General features: G+C 44.1%; 1 protein-coding gene across 3 annotated transcripts in view; it reads left to right on the top strand.

Annotated features, from left to right (window-relative positions):
• ARHGEF25 (Rho guanine nucleotide exchange factor 25) overlaps positions 1-21,672 on the top strand; it is a 418,106-nt gene that overhangs the window by 240,885 nt on the left and 155,549 nt on the right. The window contains exon 1 of one of the 3 annotated variants that reach the window (XM_075851971.1): positions 7,031-7,414. The exons of the other annotated variants lie outside the window; for them this stretch is intronic. Within the exon in view, the coding sequence (XP_075708086.1) occupies positions 7,321-7,414 (94 nt within the window). The 5' untranslated portion in view covers positions 7,031-7,320. Of the gene's footprint in view, positions 1-7,030; positions 7,415-21,672 lie in introns of those variants that run through there. 3 annotated transcript variants of the gene reach the window in all.

Raw genomic sequence — 21,672 nt, 5'->3', positions numbered from 1 at the left:
GTAGTGCCACACAGCCCCCTGGTTGGTAGTGCCGCACAGCCCCCTTGTAGGTAGCGCCGCAGAGCCCCCTTGTAGGTAGCCCCGCACAGCCCCCTTGTAGGTAGCGCCGCACAGCCCCCTTGTAGGTAGCGCCGCACAGACCCCTTGTAGGTAGCACCGCACAGCCCCCTTGTAGGTAGCGCCGCACAGCCCCCTTGTAGGTAGCGCCGCACAGCCCCCTGTAGGGAGGGCCGCACAGCCCCCTGTAGGGAGTGCCGCACAGCCCCCTGTAGGGAGTGCCGCACAGCCCCCTGTAGGGAGTGCCGCAAAGACCTCTGGTAGGGAGTGCCACACAGCCCACAGCCCCTGGTTGGTAGTGCCCCACAGCCCCTGGTTGGTAGTGCCCCACAGCCCCCTGGTTGGTAGTGCCACACAGCCCCTTGGTTGGTAGTGCCACACAGCCCCGTGGTTGGTAGTGCCACACAGCCCCCTTTTTGGTAGTGCCACACAGCCCACAGCCCCCTTGTAGGTAGCGCCGCACAGCCCCCTTGTAGGTAGCGCCGCACAGCCCCCTTGTAGGTAGCGCCGCACAGCCCCCTTGTAGGTAGCGCCGCACAGCCCCCTTGTAGGTAGCGCCGCACAGCCCCCTTGTAGGTAGCGCCGCACAGCCCCCTGTAGGGAGGGCCGCACAGCCCCCTGTAGGGAGTGCCGCACAGCCCCCTGTAGGAAGTGCCGCAAAGACCTCTGGTAGGGAGTGCCACACAGCCCACAGCCCCTTGTTGGTAGTGCCCCACAGCCCCCTGGTTGGTAGTGCCCCACAGCCCCCTGGTTGGTAGTGCCCCACAGCCCCTTGGTTGGTAGTGCCACACAGCCCCCTGGTTGGTAGTGCCACACAGCCCCCTTTTTGGTAGTGCCACACAGCCCACAGCCCCCTTGTAGGTAACGCCGCACAGCCCCCTTGTAGGTAGCGCCGCACAGCCCCCTTGTAGGTAGCGCCGCACAGCCCCCTTGTAGGTAGCGCCGCACAGCCCCCTGTAGGGAGGGCCGCACAGCCCCCTGTAGGGAGGGCCGCACAGCCCCCTGTAGGGAGGGCCGCACAGCCCCCTGTAGGGAGTGCCGCACAGCCCCCTGTAGGGAGTGCCGCAAAGACCTCTGGTAGGGAGTGCCACACAGCCCCTGGTTGGTAGTGCCCCACAGCCCCCTTGTTGGTAGTGCCCCACAGCCCCCTGGTTGGTAGTGCCCCACAGCCCATTGGTTGGTAGTGCCACACAGCCCCCTGGTTGGTAGTGCCACACAGCCCCCTTTTTGGTAGTGCCACACAGCCCACAGCCCCCTGGTAGGTAGTGCCACACTGCCCACAGCCCCCTTGTAGGTAGTGCAAGGACTAGGAAATGACCCTGATAGCTGGCGGGCAATAGACATTCAAAAAAGGACAACTGTGCAGGAGCACACAAAATACCCAGCTTTCCCAGCTATCAAATAAATGTGTGGAAATAAACTAAGATATAACTTTTATTTAGTCTGAGTAAAGAATTAATCCTTTTAGCTAGATTAAATAAAAGTTATATCTTAGTTTATTTCCACACTTTTTTTTTGATACCCGGGAAAGCTGGGTATTTTGTGTGCTACATTGTAGGTAGTGCCACACAGCCCACAGCCCCCCTGTAGATAGCAACCCCCCCCCCCTTCCAGTAAAGATAACGCCACTGTAGCTCCCTGAAGGAGCGGAATCCCCGTGTGACCGGGGACTGCGCTCCTGGAGCGCTGCTTGATGCCTCTGTCCATATATCATCAGGGAAAACTCCTGAAGCGGAATCCCCGGTCACAGCGTTGCAGACGCTATGACCGTCGATTCCACTCCACTCCATATATGGACAGAAACATCAAGCAGCGCTCCAGGAGCGGAATCCCTGGCCACACGGGGATTCCGCTCCTTCAGGGAGCTACAGTGGCGCTAGTAGACAGCAGAGCAGGGAGATATCTCCCTGCTCTGCTATAGTGCCGTCGCTACCGCTATAGCAGCCGCAGCGGCTGCTAGCGGCGCCATCGCCGCTATGGCTGCTACAGCGGTAACGACGGCCACTAAGTGAAGAAGCGCCCGGGTGGAAAGGCGACTGCAGTTAGTGTGTGTATCCCCGCTAGTAGTTGCAACGGCGCGGGGATACACACACCCGCTGGCGCCCCTCTTGCCGTGTGGCGGCTGGCGCCCTGTGCGACCGCACTGGTCGAACATAGCTAAGGCATGCCATGTTCACACGGCCTATTTTCAGCTGTTTTTCGGCCAGTAAACGCCCTGAAAACAGCTGAAAATACGGGGACTGAACGCCTCCAAACATCTGCCCATTGATTTCAATGGGAAAAACGGCATTCCGATCCAAAGGGTGTTTTTTACGCGTACGTTTTTAAAAATGGTGCGTAAAAAAATGCCCACTAAAAAAGAAATGCATGTCTCTTTTTGAGCCGTTTTTGGAGCCGTTTTTCATTTAGGTCAATAGAAAAACATCTAAAAAATACTGAGGAAATGGAGTAGCATACAGCAGACAATAAAGTGAGTAGATCGAGTAGTATACAGCAAGCAGTATAGTGAGGAGATGGAGTAGTATACAGCAGACAGCATAGTGAGGGGATGGAGGGTGTAGTAGTATACAGCAGGCAGTATAGTGAGGGATGGAGGAGTAGTAGTGTACAACAGGAAGTATAGTGAGGGCTAGTATACAGCAGGCAGTATAGTGAGGCAGTGGAGGAGTAGTATACACAGTGGCGGATTAAGTAGACCATGGGCCCTGTGCTGTTACCCATAGTTGGGCCCCCCTTCTCCACCGCCGCCCTGAAACTATTGTTAACACTTCCTTTTTGTCCAGACATTAACAAATGGGTGTTACTACTCCCCTTGTCAAAAGGCTGTGTCCCCACATACTGACAGTCTCCAACCATCGCTGACAGTATCGCACCGTGTAGGGACACATTCTCCTGACAAGGGGAATAGTAACACTTATTTGTCTATCAGTCCTGGACTGCACAAAGACTTTGTGAAATACAAGGATTTCCTATAATAAACATGTCAGTAGAGATGACAGATTGTCTATAAATCTAGTGACTCACAGGTGACGAGAGTTTTTTTCCTCTTCTCCATCCAGTCCAGACTTCATGACGACTTTTCCCGGCCATGACCCATTTCTGCAGAATTTGCCACTCAGATGTCTTTGGCTCCTCACTTTTCCAACATTTCCACACCTATAAACAAAGATAATATTATCATGGTGCCACACACTGTGCCCCTAAATATAATAGCACCAAACACTGCGCCCCTGAATAAAATAGTACAAACACTGTGCCCCTAAATATTATAGCACCATAGACTGCGCCCCTGAATATAATTGTGTCAAACACTGTAGATAGCACCACACACAGCCCCCTGTAAATAGCGCTACACAGTCCTCCCCCTCTGTAAATAGTGTCACATAGCCCTCCCCCTCTTGTATATAGTGCTACACAGCAATCCCCCTTAGATATAGTGATACACAGCGCTCCCTTCTATATAGTGCTATACAACAATCCCCCCTCGTATATAGTGCTACACAGCGTCTCCCCCCTTGGACCTGCAGCTCTTGTAATTGCTCAGTATAATGTCCCCCGTAGCTGCCCCCACAGTATATTGCCACCCATAGCTGCCCCCACAGTATAATGCCCTTCATAGCTGCCTCTACACAGTATAATGCCCCATAGCTGCGACACAGTAATGCCCCCATAGCCGCGACACAGTATAATGCCCCCATAGCCGCGACACAGTATAATGCCCCCATAGCCGCGACACAGTATAATGCCTCCATAGCTGCGACACAGTATAATGCCTCCATAGCTGCTACACAGTATAATGCCTCCATAGCTGCGACACAGTATAATGCCTCCATAGCTGCTACACAGTATAATGCCCCCATAGCTGCGACACAGTATAATGCCTCCATAGCTGCGACACAGTATATTGCCTCCATAGCTGCGACACAGTATATTGCCCCCATAGCTGCGACACAGTATAATGCCCCCATAGCTGCGACACAGTATAATGCCCCATAGCTGACAGAGTATAATGCCCCATAGCTGACACAGTATAATGCCCCATAGCTGCCACAGTATAATGCCCCATAGCTGACACAGTATAATGCCCCATAGCTGACACAGTATAATGCCCCATAGCTGACACAGTATAATGCCCCATAGCTGCGACACAGTATAATGCCCCATAGCTGACACAGCATAATGCCCCATAGCTGACACAGCATAATGCCCCATAGCTGACACAGCATAATGCCCCATAGCTGACACAGCATAATGCCCCATAGCTGACACAGCATAATGCCCCATAGCTGACACAGCATAATGCCCCATAGCTGACACAGCATAATGCCCCATAGCTGACACAGCATAATGCCCCATAGCTGACACAGCATAATGCCCCATAGCTGACACAGCATAATGCCCCATAGCTGACACAGTATAATGCCCCATAGCTGACACAGTATAATGCCCCATAGCTGACACAGTATAATGCCCCATAGCTGACACAGTATAATGCCCCATAGCTGACACAGTATAATGCCCCATAGCTGACACAGTATAATGCCCCATAGCTGACACAGTATAATGCCCCATAGCTGACACAGCATAATGCCCCATATGTACGTACCTAATAAATAAAAAAAACATAATTGCTTACCTATCCCGGTTCCCACGACGGTGGGGGATGCGATGCTTCTCCTCCTCTGCACTGTGCTGTGAGTGACTCCGTGCAGGCACCGAGCCGCTCACGGCAGAGTGAATGCTGGAGCCAGGCTCCAGCATTCAACCCAACTGAATCTGCGTCCTGCAGACGCAGGATTCAGTTGGAAGCGGGCAGCGCGGCAGCTAGCAGCGCTGCATAGTTTTTTAAGATAGTGTGCGGTTCGGGCTGCGATGGGCCCCCTGGCAGCCTCGGGCTCCGAGCGACCGCCCGAAACGCCCATATTATAATCGCCATTGAGTATACAGCAGGCAGTATAGTGAGTGGATGGAGGAGTATACAGCAGACAGTATAGTGAGGAGATGGAGGAGTAGTATACAACAGACAGTATAGTAAAGAGATGGAGGAGTGGTATACAGCAGACAGTATAGTGAGGAGATAGAGGAGTAGTATACAGAAGACAGTATAGTGAGTGTACAACAGACAGTATATTGAGGGGATGGAGGAGTATACGGCAGACAGTATAGTGAGGGGATTGAGGAGTAATATACATCAGACAGTATGGTTAGGAGATAGAGGAGTAGTGTACAACAGACTAAATAGTGAGGGGATAGAGGAGTAGTATACAGCAGTCAGTATGGTTAGAAGATGGAGGAGTAGTATACAGCAGATAGTATAGTGAGGGGATGGAGGAGTAGTATACAGCAGACAGAATAGTGAGGAGTAGTATACAGCAGACAGTATAGTGAGGGGGTGGAGGAGTAGTATACAGCAGACAGTATAGTGAGGAGATGGAGGAGTGTTACAAAGCAGACAGTATAGTGAGGGGGTGGAGGAGTAGTATACAATAGACAGTATAGTGAGAGGATAGAGGAGTAGTATACAGCATTCAGTATGGTTAAGAGATGGAAGAGTAGCATACAGCAGGCAGTATAGTGAGGGGATGGAGGAGTAGTATACAGCAGACAGTATAGTGGGGAGATGGAGGAGTAGTATACAGCAGACATTATAATGAGTAAATTGAGTAGTGGTATAAAGCAGACAGTATAGTGAGGGATGAATGAGTAGTATACAGCAGATAGTATAGTGGGGGGATTGAGGAGTAGTATACAGCAGAAAGTATAGTGAGGTGGTGGACGAGTAGTATACAGCAGATAGTATAGTGAGGAAATGGAGAAGTAGTATACAGCAGACAGTATAGTGACGGGGTGGAGGAGTGGTATACAGCAGACAGTATAGTGAGGGAGTGGAGGAGTAGTATACAGCAGACAGTATAGTGGGGGGGTAGAGGGGTAGTATACAGCAGACAGTATAGTGAGGGGATGGAGGAATAGTATACAGCAGACAGTATAGTGAGGGGATGGAGGAATAGTATACAGCAGACAGTATAGTGAGGGGATGGAGGAATGGTATAGAGCAGACAGTATAGTGAGGGGGTGGAGGAGTAGTATACAGCAGACAGTATAGTGAGGGAGTGGAGGAGTAGTATACAGCAGACACTATAGTGAGGGGATGGAGGAGTAGTATACAGCAGACAGTATAGTGAGGGGGTGGAGGAGTAGTATACAGCAGACAGTATAGTGAGGGGGTGGAGGAGTAGTATACAGCAGACAGTATAGTGAGGGGGTGGAGGAGTAGTATACAGCAGACAGTATAGTGAGGGGGTTGAGTAGTATACAGCAGACAGTATAGTGAGGGGGTGGAGGAGTAGTATACAGCAGACAGTATAGTGAGGGGGTGGAGGAGTAGTATACAGCAGACAGTATAGTGAGGGGGTGGAGGAGTAGTATACAGCAGACAGTATAGTGAGGGGGTGGAGGAGTAGTATACAGCAGACAGTATAGTGAGGGGGTGGAGGAGTAGTATACAGCAGACAGTATAGTGAGGGGGTGGAGGACTAGTATACAGCAGACAGTATAGTGAGGGGGTGGAGGAGTAGTATACAGCAGACAGTATAGTGAGGGGGTGGAGGAGTAGTATACAGCAGACAGTATAGTGAGGGGGTGGAGGAGTAGTATACAGTAGACAGTATAGTGAGGGCGTGGAGGAGTAGTATACAGCAGACAGTATAGTGAGGAGATGGAGGGAGTAGTATACAGCAGACAGTATAGTGAGGGGGTGGAGGAGTAGTATACAGCAGACAGTATAGTGAGGGGGTGGAGGAGTAGTATACAGCAGACAGTATAGTGAGGGGGTGGAGGAGTAGTATACAGCAGACAGCATAGTGAGGGGGTGGAGGAGTAGTATACAGCAGACATTATAGTGATGGGGTGGAGGAGTAGTATACAGCAGACAGTATAGTGAGGAGATGGAGGGAGTGAGGAGCAATCTCTGGAAGAGCCTGTGACTCCTCCTGTAAGCGGCAGTGGTAGCAGGCTGAGTGCTGTGTGGAGTTTGCCGTGTGGAGCTCTGTCTGGAGCTTATGGGCAGCAGCTGGCTCCCCTCACTCTCTCTACATATCCCGTCCCTATAATAATAACACTGCATATGTGAGCCCGGCTCCTCCCGGCCATCTTTGTCCCACCCTCTCCTCTCTGCTTTGGTGCTGTGCGGAGGGCAGAGCGGGGCTGCCGCCTCACCATCATTGGCATGCTGTGGACCGGGCTCGCCATGCCTGGGGAGCAATGAGAGGGGGCAAACCACGCCACGGCTGTGCTTGCCAGAACCTCTTCCGTAAAGTCCTGTCTCAGTGCAGCTGCTGCTACGCCCGGGTGAGAGGTTAGTGCAAGCCCAGATATGTGCACTTCTGTATAGGGTGTCACACACTGCACCCTGTATATATCGTGTAGCAGATGTGTATGTTATGTATGGGGTATATCTATAGACCGCTGCTTACTGATGGCTGTGTATTCCTCCTGACTACGATGTATCTATGTATAGGATACATAGTTCTTATGTATGAAGCGATCAGCACTGTTTAGTAGATGTGCCCTGTATATGGCACTGCCATGAAGTGATACCTGTGAATGGTTATGTGATGGCACACAGGCAGGCATCATGGGCATGGTTATCTGGTATCAGACTAGTGTGTAGTGCAATATTGATGAGTAGGGTTATGACACAGGCAGACATGATATCTGGTATAGTATGTGTAATGGTCATGTTGATGCCTGTCTGTGGTTGGGTGGTGGCACACATGTTGGCATGATGAGCATGGTTATTTGATATCATACCAGTGGCTTATCGGTCATGGTAATGGACATGGTTTTCAGGAATCAGAAAAATGTATGGTACAATGGTGTTGTTGGTGAGTATGGTTATGCCATGGCATACAGGTGGTCATGATGTGCGTGGTTAGCTGGTATCAGATTGGTATATGATACAATGGTATTGTTGATGAATATTGTTATGCCATGGCATACAGGTGGTCATGATGTGCGTGGGTATCTGGTATCAGATTGATGTATGGTACAATGGTGTTGCTGATGAGTATGGTTATGCCATGGTATACAGGTGGTCATGGTGTGTGTGGTTATCTTATATTAGATTAGTGCATGGTGCAATGGTCTTTATGAATATGGTTATACGATGGCATAGGGTTGGTCATGATGTGCGTGGTTAGCTGGTAACAGATTGTACATTGGCCTTGTTGATGAGTATGGTGATGCCATGGCATACAGGTGGTCATGATGTGCGTGGGTATCTGGTATAAGATTAGTGTATGGTACAATGAGTATGGTTATGCTATGGCAGATGTACTTCGGTATCTAATATCATAGAAATTTAGATTATAATAGTCAAGCTAATCCCTGTGTATGGTTATGTGATGGCACAAAAATGGGCATGATGAGCATTGTTATGTTTCGTATAATGGTCTTGGGGCAATATTGATATTCTGTGGCACACAGGCAGACATGTTGTACATGATTATTCAGTATCATAGTCATGTATAGTAGATTGGCCATGTTGAAGATTAAACTTATGCTATGGCATACAGGTGGGCATAGTTGTCTTGTGCCATAGCAATTTCTGGCATAGTTATCATATTGATGAGTATGGTTATGATAGGTCATACAGGTGGGCATTATGTACTTGGTTATATGATAGCAATGTATGGTATGATTATCTTATTGCTTAGGTATGGTTATGCTGTGGGTCCTGACATAATAATTCATATTGAGGCATGTGCTATGTTATCTGCCATCACAGCAGTGTATGGTATAGGTGGTCATGATAATGGTTATCTTACAGTCCTTTGTGTTGTGAAATATGATTCTGCCAACAGACTGTAGCCCCCTCACGTCATGGTTACCAGATGCCCGTATGCGGTCTGACAAGCTTGCTGCCTAAGTAACATCTTCTGAGAAATGCTTAGTACAAGTGGTGATCACATATAACGTAATGTCACCCTGTGGGTAATAACATATTAAGAGCTGACCAGCCCTTTCTAAAAATGTGCCATTTTTTCTCTATTATGGGAATATAGACCATTTGATGGCTGCGAGCGGTGCTTCCCATTGAAGGGAATTTGCATTGTCAAGAGATTAATAAAATACATGAGTGAATGTTCTTCAGACATCCTACGGTATATCTGTCCTTAAAGAACATTTCCGATCTAGTATAAAAAAAAATCCAGCAAAATTACGTTTCTTTTGACTGTGAAAGTGATAAGGTATAATGATGGTGACCCAGCTTTCCCAGGACCTGGAAAACAACTGGAAAAACAACTGGAAAAATGTTTTTACTGATGAGTTTTTGATCTTGAGGGAAATGCTTTGTGCATCACAGTTTGAGGTGAACTTCCACTATAGCAACAATGGTGGAGGAATGATTTTGTCTTTTGTGTTTTTTTTTTTTTTTGTGTGATGTAAATTGGGATATTTGGATCATTTCCTATCTTGTTTTAGTAAATAAAAAAAAATATTTACTTGTTTTCATAAACATTTTGTAAACCAACATTATGGAGCTCCTGCACATATCCAGGAAGGTATTTGCTCCACAAGTCTTGGAATGTGTATGGTTTCCTTCCAGCGTCCTTCTTCTGTATCAGCGTTCTTATCTTCACAGACCCTTATTGCTGTGACTGCCCTAATGTGTATGAACAGCTTTTGACACGCATGCTTGGCATAAAATATATACAACTAAAATAGGGCACAAAGCATGACAAAATCACACTCTGCTCAACCAAGCGCCCAAAAAGAGGGGCTCCACCAGGTTGAAAGAACAGAGGTGGGGGTAGCGTTTATATAGCTTTACTGTTATCCCAGGACTGGACAAATCTCAGGAGTCAGGGAGCCAAATCACCTAGAAATTTACTACGAATGTCTGACTGGGTAAGTGGTTTAATATTGATGTCAACATATTCCGCAGAGCTGTACAGAGATTTTATCTATTCATACCAGTACTTGTGCCCAATGGGGCTCACAATATAATTCCAGACAAAAACACACGAGTGCCAATGTTCTAGGAAGCCAAATAACCAATGATTAAATCAGAATGTTTTTAGAGTCTTGGAAGAAACTGGAGTGCCCAGAGGAAACCTAGGCAAACATGTGGAGAACATAAAAACTCCATGCAGATGTTGTCCTTGGTCAGAATTGGACCGATGATTGCATTGGTGCCAGGAGACAGTGCTAACCTACAAGCCACTGATGTATGCACAGTCATGTCTACGGACTCCCTCAGTGTATATATTACACTCCAATTTCTCACTCTGTGTAATGCTGTAAAAAAGAAGCTAGGTTTCCACTTTAAAAAGTATAGGACCCCATTAAGATACAGGCGTAGTGATTGACAAAAGTCTCTATAGGGTGTTGTATGTGGGGGTGCTTGGATTGGTGTCATCCAGGAGAATTCCTATATTACTTGTTCTTCTTCATGATGAATATTGATAGTTTAAAAAAACGGATAGCACCCTGACGAAAATAACTGAAGTGGGCATGAGGCCTTACAGTGGGCATCACATGTGTTTTATATAACTGGCTTTTATACCTTCTACATGTGTATCATGTGAGCAGCCATATTTATATAATTCTTGTCTTTTATTTAGATCTTACAACCACCAAACAGAATATTATATTATAATCCACTTCCTTATTAATTGTATGCATTTGTTTATACACTAAAGGTACTTTTACACCGGCCAATTGGCCGGTGCAATGAGTGCCAATCAACAAGACAACTCGTTGTCACATGGAGCTATGTATGAGGGCGAGGGCTCGTTACTCCGATCGCTCGTCTCCATACATTTGTATCATGTCGGCAGCGCGTCTCCGTGTTTACACAGGGAGATATGGTGCTGAAAACGATAATGTTTTGCACATTTAAAACGATACCATTAGCTCATGAACGAGCGTTTTCTTGTTCGTCTGCAGATTTACACAGGGCAGTTATCAGGAACGAGCGTTCTTTGAATGCTCGTTTGCCCGATAATTGGCCAGTGTAAAAGGGCCTTAACATGTTTTGTAATACTCCACGTTCACATTGTCCAAATTGTAAGTATTCGCTTGTAAAATTACACCATTTCTAATCACTGGGCGTCACATTAAATAGGATAAAGACTTCCACGACTAGTTAATTGTTTAAGAAAAAAGTAGATTTTATTGTGTATAATTAACTTACAGCAGTGGGAATGTACAAACTACATACAATGTATCGCGAGATCACCAATTCATTATGCAAATTAATGTCACAACATAAACAAAGGAAATCTGTTTTCTTGGGTGACGTTTTAGGTACAATTTGAACAAATCAATGCGGATGTGAAGAACTAGCAGCATCCCAAAAATAAAAACAGCAGAGGAGAGGTTTATTTATTTATTTTTGTAACTTGTTTTATTGAAAAATATTAGGAACCAAAAACAAGCAACTATTTCCTGACATATCTTGCATTAAAAACAATATTCAATATTCAAAACATATATAAGATATATATGTGGTTTCATACGTAAGAAAAATAAAAACCATCCTGTTGAGAACAGAAGAGGAACGAGTATTCATGTGGGTGCAGCACTGGAGTCCTGGGTTCAAATCCGACCAAGGACAACATCTGTCTGTAGTTTGTTTGTTCTACAGTTTGCTCCCACACTCCAAAAACACACAGATCGGGTATTTAGATTGTGAGCCCCACTGGGGACGGCAAGTGAGGATAACATCTGTACAGCGCAGCGGAATGGGTTGGTGCTATACCCACGGTGATAATACTTGTGTAATTCTCTATCAGGATCTCATGGTACAGAACGGGATAATCTAGATATCAGGTATACACAAGTTTGATAATGCGTTTTGAAACCCCCTTGTACTGAAGAATGTCAGGGGGCAAAGACCAGCATAGACCCCACACTTGATAAAACCCCAATTTTTATAGACTATGTTCTCATAGAGAAGAGTATTATTGTAAATGTTTTTCCATTGTGAAAGCGATGGGGGTCTCTCTGCCATCCATCTCATGGCCGTAGTTTTACGAACAAAAAAAATATGCACCATGGAAGAAATTTTTTCATAGTGAGACCGTTCATCATCTTTGAGGAGACCCAAGAGGCACACCCCTAGCGAATGGGGCACAATAGTGCCAACTACTTCTAATAGCAGGTCTGTGACCTCTATCCAGAAAGGACTAACATATGAGCAACCCCACAAAAGGTGGTCAAATTCAGCTGTATCTACTGGGTATCGATGACATCTAGATGTTGATCTTCCCATATGATATGATGAATGATGAACAATTCATCTAATTTGTTATTAGCTGCAGGGTAAACCGAGAGATGAGAGCCCATCGCCTCCACCCAATCCTCCATTGTCCGTAAAGAGATCCGCTCCTTTCATTTTGCTTCAGCAACTAGATTAATATGGGAAATCTTGGTAGACAAAAGGTGAGTATAAAAAGTGGAGATTAAACCTTGACGACCTTGAGATTTGATGATTCCAAAAAATGGCTAAGAGGATATAAGGGGTGAAGGATTCGGGAATTGACTAGTAAGAGCATACTATAAAATCCTAACTAAGTTATCATTTATCAGGCTTCAGCTAGTCCTCTATGATCTTAAAAACCCGACCAGTCCGTCTTTATGCTGGGACAGTCTACATCAGGCATTATACGGAGGGTGTGAACTTGATATACCTAAACGTTTCCTTGACCAAATTACAAATTTCTCCCTTTATATGGGGTAGTGGTAAGCCCAAACTGGATTGCACTTTTTGTGTATTTCTCAGTTATACCAAAGTGATGGATGTTCTGCAGGACGTTCCACCTTTCTCAGCAAGATTTTATACGAGAGTGATTAATGGGGGGGGGGGGTAGTTGATATAAGATAGGAGGGTTTGGAGACCTTTTGTAGTGAAAGACCTGGGCATAGAAATCTTTTTGGCTCTTTATTTATAGTCTACAGTGGGGGGGGGTCTAGATGTATCAATTATCAATATGATTCAGACGAAAGTTCTTAAAATGATTGTCCAGTGTAAATGCGCTAAACTTGCACCAATAAATGATTAAAATGTAATGCTGGTGACAACTGACTAACGTCCACACATAAAGATTATTGTTATGATTAATCACTGGTAACATGTGAGTAGTTGTCCTACTTTACTATATTACTTCTTAGTTCCTTCCCTGTTTTTAGGAATTAAAAGCATGTTTATGTTGAAATGCACAATACATGTTAATTGAGTTATTTTTCCCAAATCTCAATAGACTATACTATTAAATAAATTTTGACTAAAAAATAAATCTTGAATTGTATATAATGCTTAAATCTCAGTAATCTGATTTGCAAAATGTCACTATTCAATGGTTGCGTGCTCCCTTTAGAAAAAATAATGGAAAAGTCAGACGCCAGGAGCAAATTTCTTGGCATATTGGCTATATCCTGGGATTTTTCCACTCCTGACCTAGAGTACAGCAAGTGCCTAGTTTTCTTCGTTGTCCAGCTCATTCATCAGATTTCATCCAAAATATTCCAAAAATCTAATTTATTTCAAAATTGCCCAATTACGTACCAACTCGAGTGCTAAAATTGACGACTATTGCGAATGACATTTTCTGGTGTTCATATCTGCTTCTATGAAAGAACAGTTGATTTTGAAGGCAGATCCTAGCTGGGCAGAACAAGGCCATGTCTTAGGTTTGTTTAACTATGGTGCTTTGAATTGAAACGTGAACAAGGCTCCGACCTCTGGGTCCCCTGGCGATCGTTGGAACGAGGTGACAGCGGCGGGAGGAAAGCGCTGTACCACTTCTTCTGCTGTTGGCTCCTCTTGGCTTTTACTGAGTGTCCGCATGAAAAGTTATTTTTGTCAAATCCACCTGGAATATACCACCATTGTCTCTGATAAGAAAAACCCTTCAAGGACTCCTGTGTCCCTCTATAAATAAATACATTTTACATGTAAATATTCCTTGCTGAAAACCGGTCAGGTGAACTGTCAGACACGATTACACTATATCCATGTCCACTTGGTGAATTGCCTTCATCCCTTCATATGCTGCACTTTGCTTGAAGAAATGCTTCATTTCAGGAGAATGGAGTGAATTGGGCTTTGAGGTTTAGATGAATAGTGCTGTACAATGGAACGATTACAGGAGAGGTAGACTAGCACGATTTATATGGGACGTACAAGACCACCAGGCTGGGTAGACATTATGAATATGACTTCCTCCATGCTCTTACCGGGCCCCTTTTATTTAAAATGTCACTCGTTTATTCCTTTGAAGTAAAGTCTATGTGGTAAAACAGCTGCTAATATAACACCAGGGGCCTCCTGGAAATGGGTTGTAGGTAGCAAAAATGTATGTAATTAGAAACCTATATTTCACCCTTATCATATACAGACCTTGGCACCAATACGGATGTGCAGCTTAGGAAATGAACTCGAATAACCACAGCTCTGTTTTCTGTGGGTCTTTGTTTTTGACAGAAATGTATACAGCCATATATTTCCTAATGCCCCCAATGCTATTAGCTCCATTTCTGTAGAACATTGCTTCTCTTAATGTTGAAAACGTATGTGCAAGATGTTATTTGATCTATACCCAGTAAAAGGTGTTGACCATAAGCGTAACTATAGCCGTAGCAACCATTTCCACAGCTATGCGCCCCAGACGTTGAGGGGGCCCACTTAGGTGCAAGAATATTGCTGCATTTTTTGGGGAATAGCAAGTTGATGGCTTTCTGCTATCTAGCACTATGTGGGTTCTCTGACATATGGCGCTATTATCCTTATTATATCTGCAATTATTGCTACTTTTCCAGTTTCCTATAACTAAGTGGTGGGGGTCTATCTCATTTTGCTATGGGGCCCTATGAATTCTGGTTAGCTCCTAAGGCCTTACTCACACAAACTTTGTGAAACTAAACGCATGTCCTATTTTGGTTAGTTTTTGCGGATTAGACTGGCCCATTGAAGTCTATGGGTGCGTGGAAAAAACTAACAGCACACGGATGACATCCACGATGTGTTGTCCACTTGATACGCATCAGTTGCTAAAGAAATGCAGATTAAAAAAAAACGGGAAGTGCTTGCAAAGAAGAAACCGGGACGAGAAAAACGGATGACACGCGGAAACCACACTGACGCAACACGGACAGTAATATGCATGAAAAACGGTCCATTCTTTGGGGACGCAAATCAGACATGCTCATGTAAATAAGGCCTTAGACATAAGTTCGTCTAACCTATTATTTGCTGAACTAATTGTTATCACGGGGTTCATGGCTCAATAAGATGTACTGCAATAGCTATAATTCCAGTTGTTATCTTGCTCAATAGACTTGGCACCTGATACAGACCTGGATATATCCTTGTGACTTTGAGGGAATGCATTAAAACCAGATACTGAATTATATTATTTTCTTCTAATCTATTTTTATTTTCTGATTCTATTTGCTTTTTTTGTTATTTTTCTGTACATTATGGGGACAGACATCTTGACTGAGCTGCTGCTATGCTCTGTGAATATAGATTATAGAGTTTGGTAATGAAGCAAACAAATAGATCTTACCCACTGATCCACTGATCCAGCTCTCACCTTGTGGACGACTAGTGGTAATTCTACTGTTGGGGGTCCAGAATATGTTCATATCTAATATGGGCAAGAATTAAGATTTGACGAGTATATTCTTTATTGCATTTACTATTGACCCCCTTCTTACTGAATTTTTAAAGCGCCTCTGTCACCACATTATAAGTGGCCTATATTGTACATGATGTGATCGGCGCTGTAATGTAGATTACAGCAGTGTTTTTTATTTAGAAAAACAATCATTTTTGATGGAGTTATGACCTATTTTAGCTTTATGCTAATGACTTTCTTAATGACCAACTGGACGTGTTTTACTTTTTGACCAAGTGGGCGTTGTGGAGAGAAGTACATGACGCTGACCAATCAGCGTCATACACTTCTCTCCATTCATTTACACAGCACATAGTAATCTTACTAGATCACTATGTGCAGCCACATACACACATATTAACATTACTCAAGTGTCCTGACAGTGAATAGACATCACTACCAACCAGGACGTGATGTGTATTCAAAATCCTGACACTTCGCTAACGTTTGTGTGTCATTTACAGCACAGCGCATCGAGATCATGCTGGGCTGTCATTTACAGCGTAATCTTGTGAGATTACACTTGCTGTGCTGTAAATGACACACAAACGTTAGCAAAGTGTCAGGATTCTGAATAGACATCACGTCCTGGCTGGTAGTGATGTATATTAAGTCTCAGTACACTTGAGTAACGTTACTGTGTGTGTATGTGGCTACACATAGTGATCTAGTTTGATTACTATGTGCTGTGTAAATGAATGGAGAGAAGTGTATGACGCTGATTGGTCACTGATTGGTCAGCGTCATATACTTCTCTCCACAATGCCCACTTGGTCAAAAAGTAAAACACGCCCAGTTGTCCATTGAGAAACTCATTAGCATAAAGCTAAAATAGGTCATAACTCTGTCAAAAATGATAGTTTTTCTAAATAAAAAACACTGCTGTAAATCTACATTAATGCGCCGATCACGTCATGTACAATATAGGCCACTTATAATGTGGTGACAGAGACTCTTTAATGGTCTTATAAGCTGTTAGTGTTCATAGCTATAAATTTAGGAAAAGTGACTGTGTGCCTATAAATACTCAAGGCTGATGTGTTTGTCACCTTGCACATTTATAAGTGAATAATATGGGCTGCAGTCTTTGTGAAGAGATATAATGTATGTCATAGCTTGTCCCATGGGATTGATACTTGACAGAAATAAATGAAGTCTGGTTACTGTGTTTCTCTATGTACGCAGAGGCTACACGGCCATTGTGGAAATAGGAGGGAACTTGTAGTATGGTGTACTTGAAAAAAACAAAACAACCGAATGGATTCAAATAGATCAAATTGCATACAATTTAATTGGTCACGCTACCCAGCCATTTTTTATTATCCAGAGACAGCTTTCTGAAACACTATTGTATACATAGCCTAGGCATTGTCTAGGCCTGACAGCTTGATTTTTATTGTTATGTTTGGACTTTTATATAGTTACATAGTTACATAGTTAGTACGGCTGAAAAAAGACACATGTCCATCCAGTTCAACCAAGGGAAGGGAAAAGGGAAGGAAAAATTTCTACACATAGGAGCTAATATTTTTTTGTTCTAGGAAATTATCTAACCCTTTTTTAAAGCCATCTACTGTCCCTGCTGTGACCAGCTCCTGCGGTAGGCTATTCCATAGATTCACAGTTCTCACAGTAAAGAAGCCTTGTCGCCTCTGCAGCTTGAACCTTTTTTTCTCCAGACGGAGGGAGTGCCCCCTTGTTTTTTGAGGGGGTTTTACATGGAACAGGATTTCACCATATTTTTTGTATGTGCCATTAATATATTTATATAAGTTAATCATGTCCCCCCTTAGTCGTCTTTTTTCAAGGCTAAATAGGTTTAATTCTCTCAATCTTTCCTCATAACTTAAATTCTCCATGCCCCTAATGAGCTTCGTTGCTCTTCTTTGTATTTTTTCCAACTCCAGGGCATCCTTTCTATGAACTGGAGCCCAGAACTGAACTGCATATTCTAGATGAGGCCTCCCTAATGCTTTGTAAAGTGGTAATATTACATCCCTGTCCCGCGAGTCTATGCCTCTTTTAATACACGACAATATCTTGCTCGCCTTTGAAGCAGCTGATTGACACTGCATGCTGTTATTGAGTTTATGATTTACAAGTACACCCAGATCCTTCTCAACAAGTGAATCCGCCAGTGTAGCTCCCCCTAGGACATATGATGCATGCAGGTTGTTGGTACCCAGATGCATAACTTTACATTTATCTACATTAAACTTCATCTGCCAAGTGGGCGCCCAAACACTTAGTTTGTTTAAATCTGCCTGTAATTCATGAACATCCTCCATAGTCTGAACTATATTACATAGCTTGGTGTCATCTATAATTCTTTTTAGTAATATCTCCTGTCTGCTGACTAGTTAAAAATTATTCTACAAAAGATGGAAGAGAAAGGGAAATTCAATATAGTATTTTGCTTCATTTTATGCTTTATTGCTTTGGGGTTGCGATCCTTGAGGTTAATACCTCTGGGTCAATGTGAAACCCTCTCATAATCTAAATAGTAAAAAATACTTCAGTATTTATGCTGTGAACTATTCATTTAAAATAATAAAAAACGGAGTTGTATTAATTTCTAGAGCTTTGTATTACTGTAGTCAATTGTACAGAGTAGGCTTTGTTCACATCTGCGTTGGAGGAAAATCCGGCCAAGGTTACTGGAGACCATAGCGCACTATACACCCTAATGCCTCATGCACACGACCGTTGTGCCACTCGGGCCATTATTGACGGCATCCGAGTCGCACCCGATAGTCTTTAGCGAATTAATCGGGTCTGTGAAAAATGGTCCGAGTCTCCGATCCGAGAAAAGATAGAACATTTCCTATCTTTCCTCGGATCACTGAAGGGACTCCGACGGCACACTTTGTCGCGGCGTAACTGAAAGCCGATGGAACCCATCAAAGTCAATGGGCTCCGTCGGCCACCAGTGGTGTCTGTTGTGCAGCGGAAACGTTGCTTTCGTGAACTAAGCCTTATATGTAAATCATATCATTGTCAGTAAAATAACTGCACCGCGTTCCAAATTATTATGCAAATGTTATTTTTCGCTGATTTTCCTAAATAGTCGATGCAAATGACAGTCAGTATAATCTTCAAGCCATCAACCGTTGGAGTATAATGCAAATTTTATTGAACAAATTTCCTAATGATAACAGATTTTTTTTTAGAAGTAAAGAACTCAAAATGCACTGTTTCAAATTATTATGCACAACAGAGATCAAAACATTTTAAAGGTTGTAAAGAGAACTAAAATGGTCATTTGTTGAATTTGCAGCATCAGGAGGTCATATTTACAGAAATCAAAAGCTCTTTCAATAAAAGAAAATGTAACAGGCCAAGTTACATGTTAACATAGGACCCCTTCTCTGATATCACCTTCACAATTCTTGCATCCATTGCATTTGTGAGTATTTGGGCAGTTTCTGCTGGAATATCTTTGCAGGATGTCAGAATAGCCTCCCAGAGCTTCTGTTTTGATGTGAACTGCCTCCCACCCTCATAGATATTTTGCTTGAGGATGCTCCAAAGGTTCTCAATAGGGTTGAGGTCAGGGGAACATGGGGGCCACACCATGAGTTTCTCTCCTTTTATTCCCATAGCAGCCAATGACACAGAGGTATTCTTTGCAGCATGAGATGGTGCATTGTCATGCATGAAGATAATTTTGCTACAGAAGGCACGGTTCTTCTTTTTGTACCACGGAAGAAGGTGGTCAGTCATAAACTCTACGTACTTTGCAGAGGTCATTTTCACACCGTCAGGGACCCTAAAGGGGCCTGCCAGCTCTCTCCCCATGATTCCAACCCAAAACATGACTCCGCCACCTCATTGCTGACGTCGCAGCCTTGTTGAGACATGGTGGCCATTCACCAACCATCCACTACTCTAGCCATCTGGACAATCCAGGGTTGCACGGCACTCATCAGTAAACAACACGGTTTGAAAATTAGTCTTCATGTATTTCTGAGCCCACTGCAACTGTTTCTGCTTGTGAGCATTGTTTAGGGGTGGCCGAATAATAGCTTTATGCACACTTGCAAACCTCTGGAGGATCCTACACCTTGAGGTTCGCAGGACTCCAGAGGCACCAGCGGCTTCAAATACCAATTTGCTGCTTTGCAATGGCATTTTAGCAGCTGCTCTCCTAATACTATTAATTTGTCTGGCAGAAACCTTCCTCATTATGCCTTTATCTGAACGAACCCGTCTGTGCTCTGAATCAGCCACAAATCTTTTCACAGTACGATGGTCACGCTTAAAGGAACAGTGTCACCCCAAAAAAAATTTTCATGTCAGTTTTATGTTAGTGTTTTATTAAAAACGTTTTTATTTATTTGTGTGTTTGTGTGTTACTTTTTTCTATTTTTTCACTTTTTCTTCTCTATGGGGGCTGCCATTTTTTTTTCCATTTCTGTATGTGTCAATTAACGACGCATACAGACATGGAATACGGCAGCCACAGTCCCATAGGGACTGCGAACGGGGCCCGTCCCATCCACTTCTGTGTACGCTGTCTGTGTGGGAACGGCGCATGCGCCACTCCCACACAGTCCAATTTGAAATGCGCGCCGTCCGGCGCCATTTTCCTATGGACCGGAAGTCGCGGCCGGACAGTAAGATTACTACTTCCGGTCGCGGCTTCCGGACTTGTGCACTTGGACCAGCGGCAGCAGACGGAGCGGACGGGCCGGAGGGAGCCACGGCGGCAGGAGCAGGTAAGAGATTTCTATGTATGTTCGTGTTTGTGTGTGTTTACTACTGTATGTAAACCTACTACACTGTGTGTTAGCTCAAAAAATGGTGACACACAGTGTAGGAGGTTAGACCGTTCAATCCCCTCGTTTATCCCGGCACTAGCCAGGATAAAGGAGGGGGGGATTCTCAGAGCTCACTAGAGCGAGTGCTTTTTTCCCAATTTTGCAGCAAAAAGCAATGTGGTTGCTTTACCACATGCAATGCTGCAATTTTGGGAATAGCTCCATCTAGTGACCAGCACTGGGAAATATTATAAATTAGAATCTAATTTATAATATTTCCTGACTCGTGAAAGAAATAAAAAAAAATTTGAACAATGTTTAATCACCTACACACTAAATGTTTAACTAAAAAAAATAAATACATGTTTTGCTGGCAACACATTCCCTTTAAGTTTTCTTGAAATATCCAATGTTTTCATACCTTGTCCAAGGTGTTGCACTATTTCACGCTTTTCGGCAGCAGAGAGATCCTTTTTCTTTCCCATATTGCTTGAAACCTGTGGCCTGCTTAATAATGTGGAACGTCATTAAGTAGTTTTCCTTTGATTGGGCACACCTGGCAAACTAATTATCACAGGTGTCTGAGATTGATTACAATGATCCAAAGAGCCCTAAGACACAATACCATCCATGAGTTTAATTGAAAAACTAATAATTAAATGTTTATGACACTTAAATACAATGTGCATAATAATTTGGAACACAGTGTATTGTACTGGAGAGATGTGTACACCTTAGAGATGCTTAATCTCACCCTTATTATTAGAGCAGATTGTTAAAGAAGGCCTAAAAGGCCCTTTTACACCGGCCGACAATAGGCCGGTACAGCGAGCGCCGATCAACGAGACGTCTGTCGCACGGAGCTATGGATGGGGACGAGTGGTCGTTATATTTACACAGGGAGATGTGCTGAAGACAACGATTATCTTTTCATTTAGACCAGCAGATGATCGAGATGAACAAGTGTGCGCATTCATCTGCTGATCGCTTCCCTGTTTACGCAGGGCAATTATTGGCAACAAGCGTTCTATGAACGCTCATCTGCACGATAATCACCCAGTGTAAAAGGGCCTTTAGTCCATTGTTTTATACGTAAATGATCAGTCGCAGCCATGCTTTATATAGACATGTGTGGGATATTTCTGTGGGTGGCTGGTAAAGAACAAGTC

The sequence above is a fragment of the Rhinoderma darwinii genome, chromosome 2 (assembly GCF_050947455.1).
Source record: "Rhinoderma darwinii isolate aRhiDar2 chromosome 2, aRhiDar2.hap1, whole genome shotgun sequence".
Taxonomy (NCBI): domain Eukaryota; kingdom Metazoa; phylum Chordata; class Amphibia; order Anura; family Rhinodermatidae; genus Rhinoderma; species Rhinoderma darwinii.
Note: the sequence above shows the minus strand (reverse complement) of the source record. Positions and strands in the feature narration are given on the sequence as shown.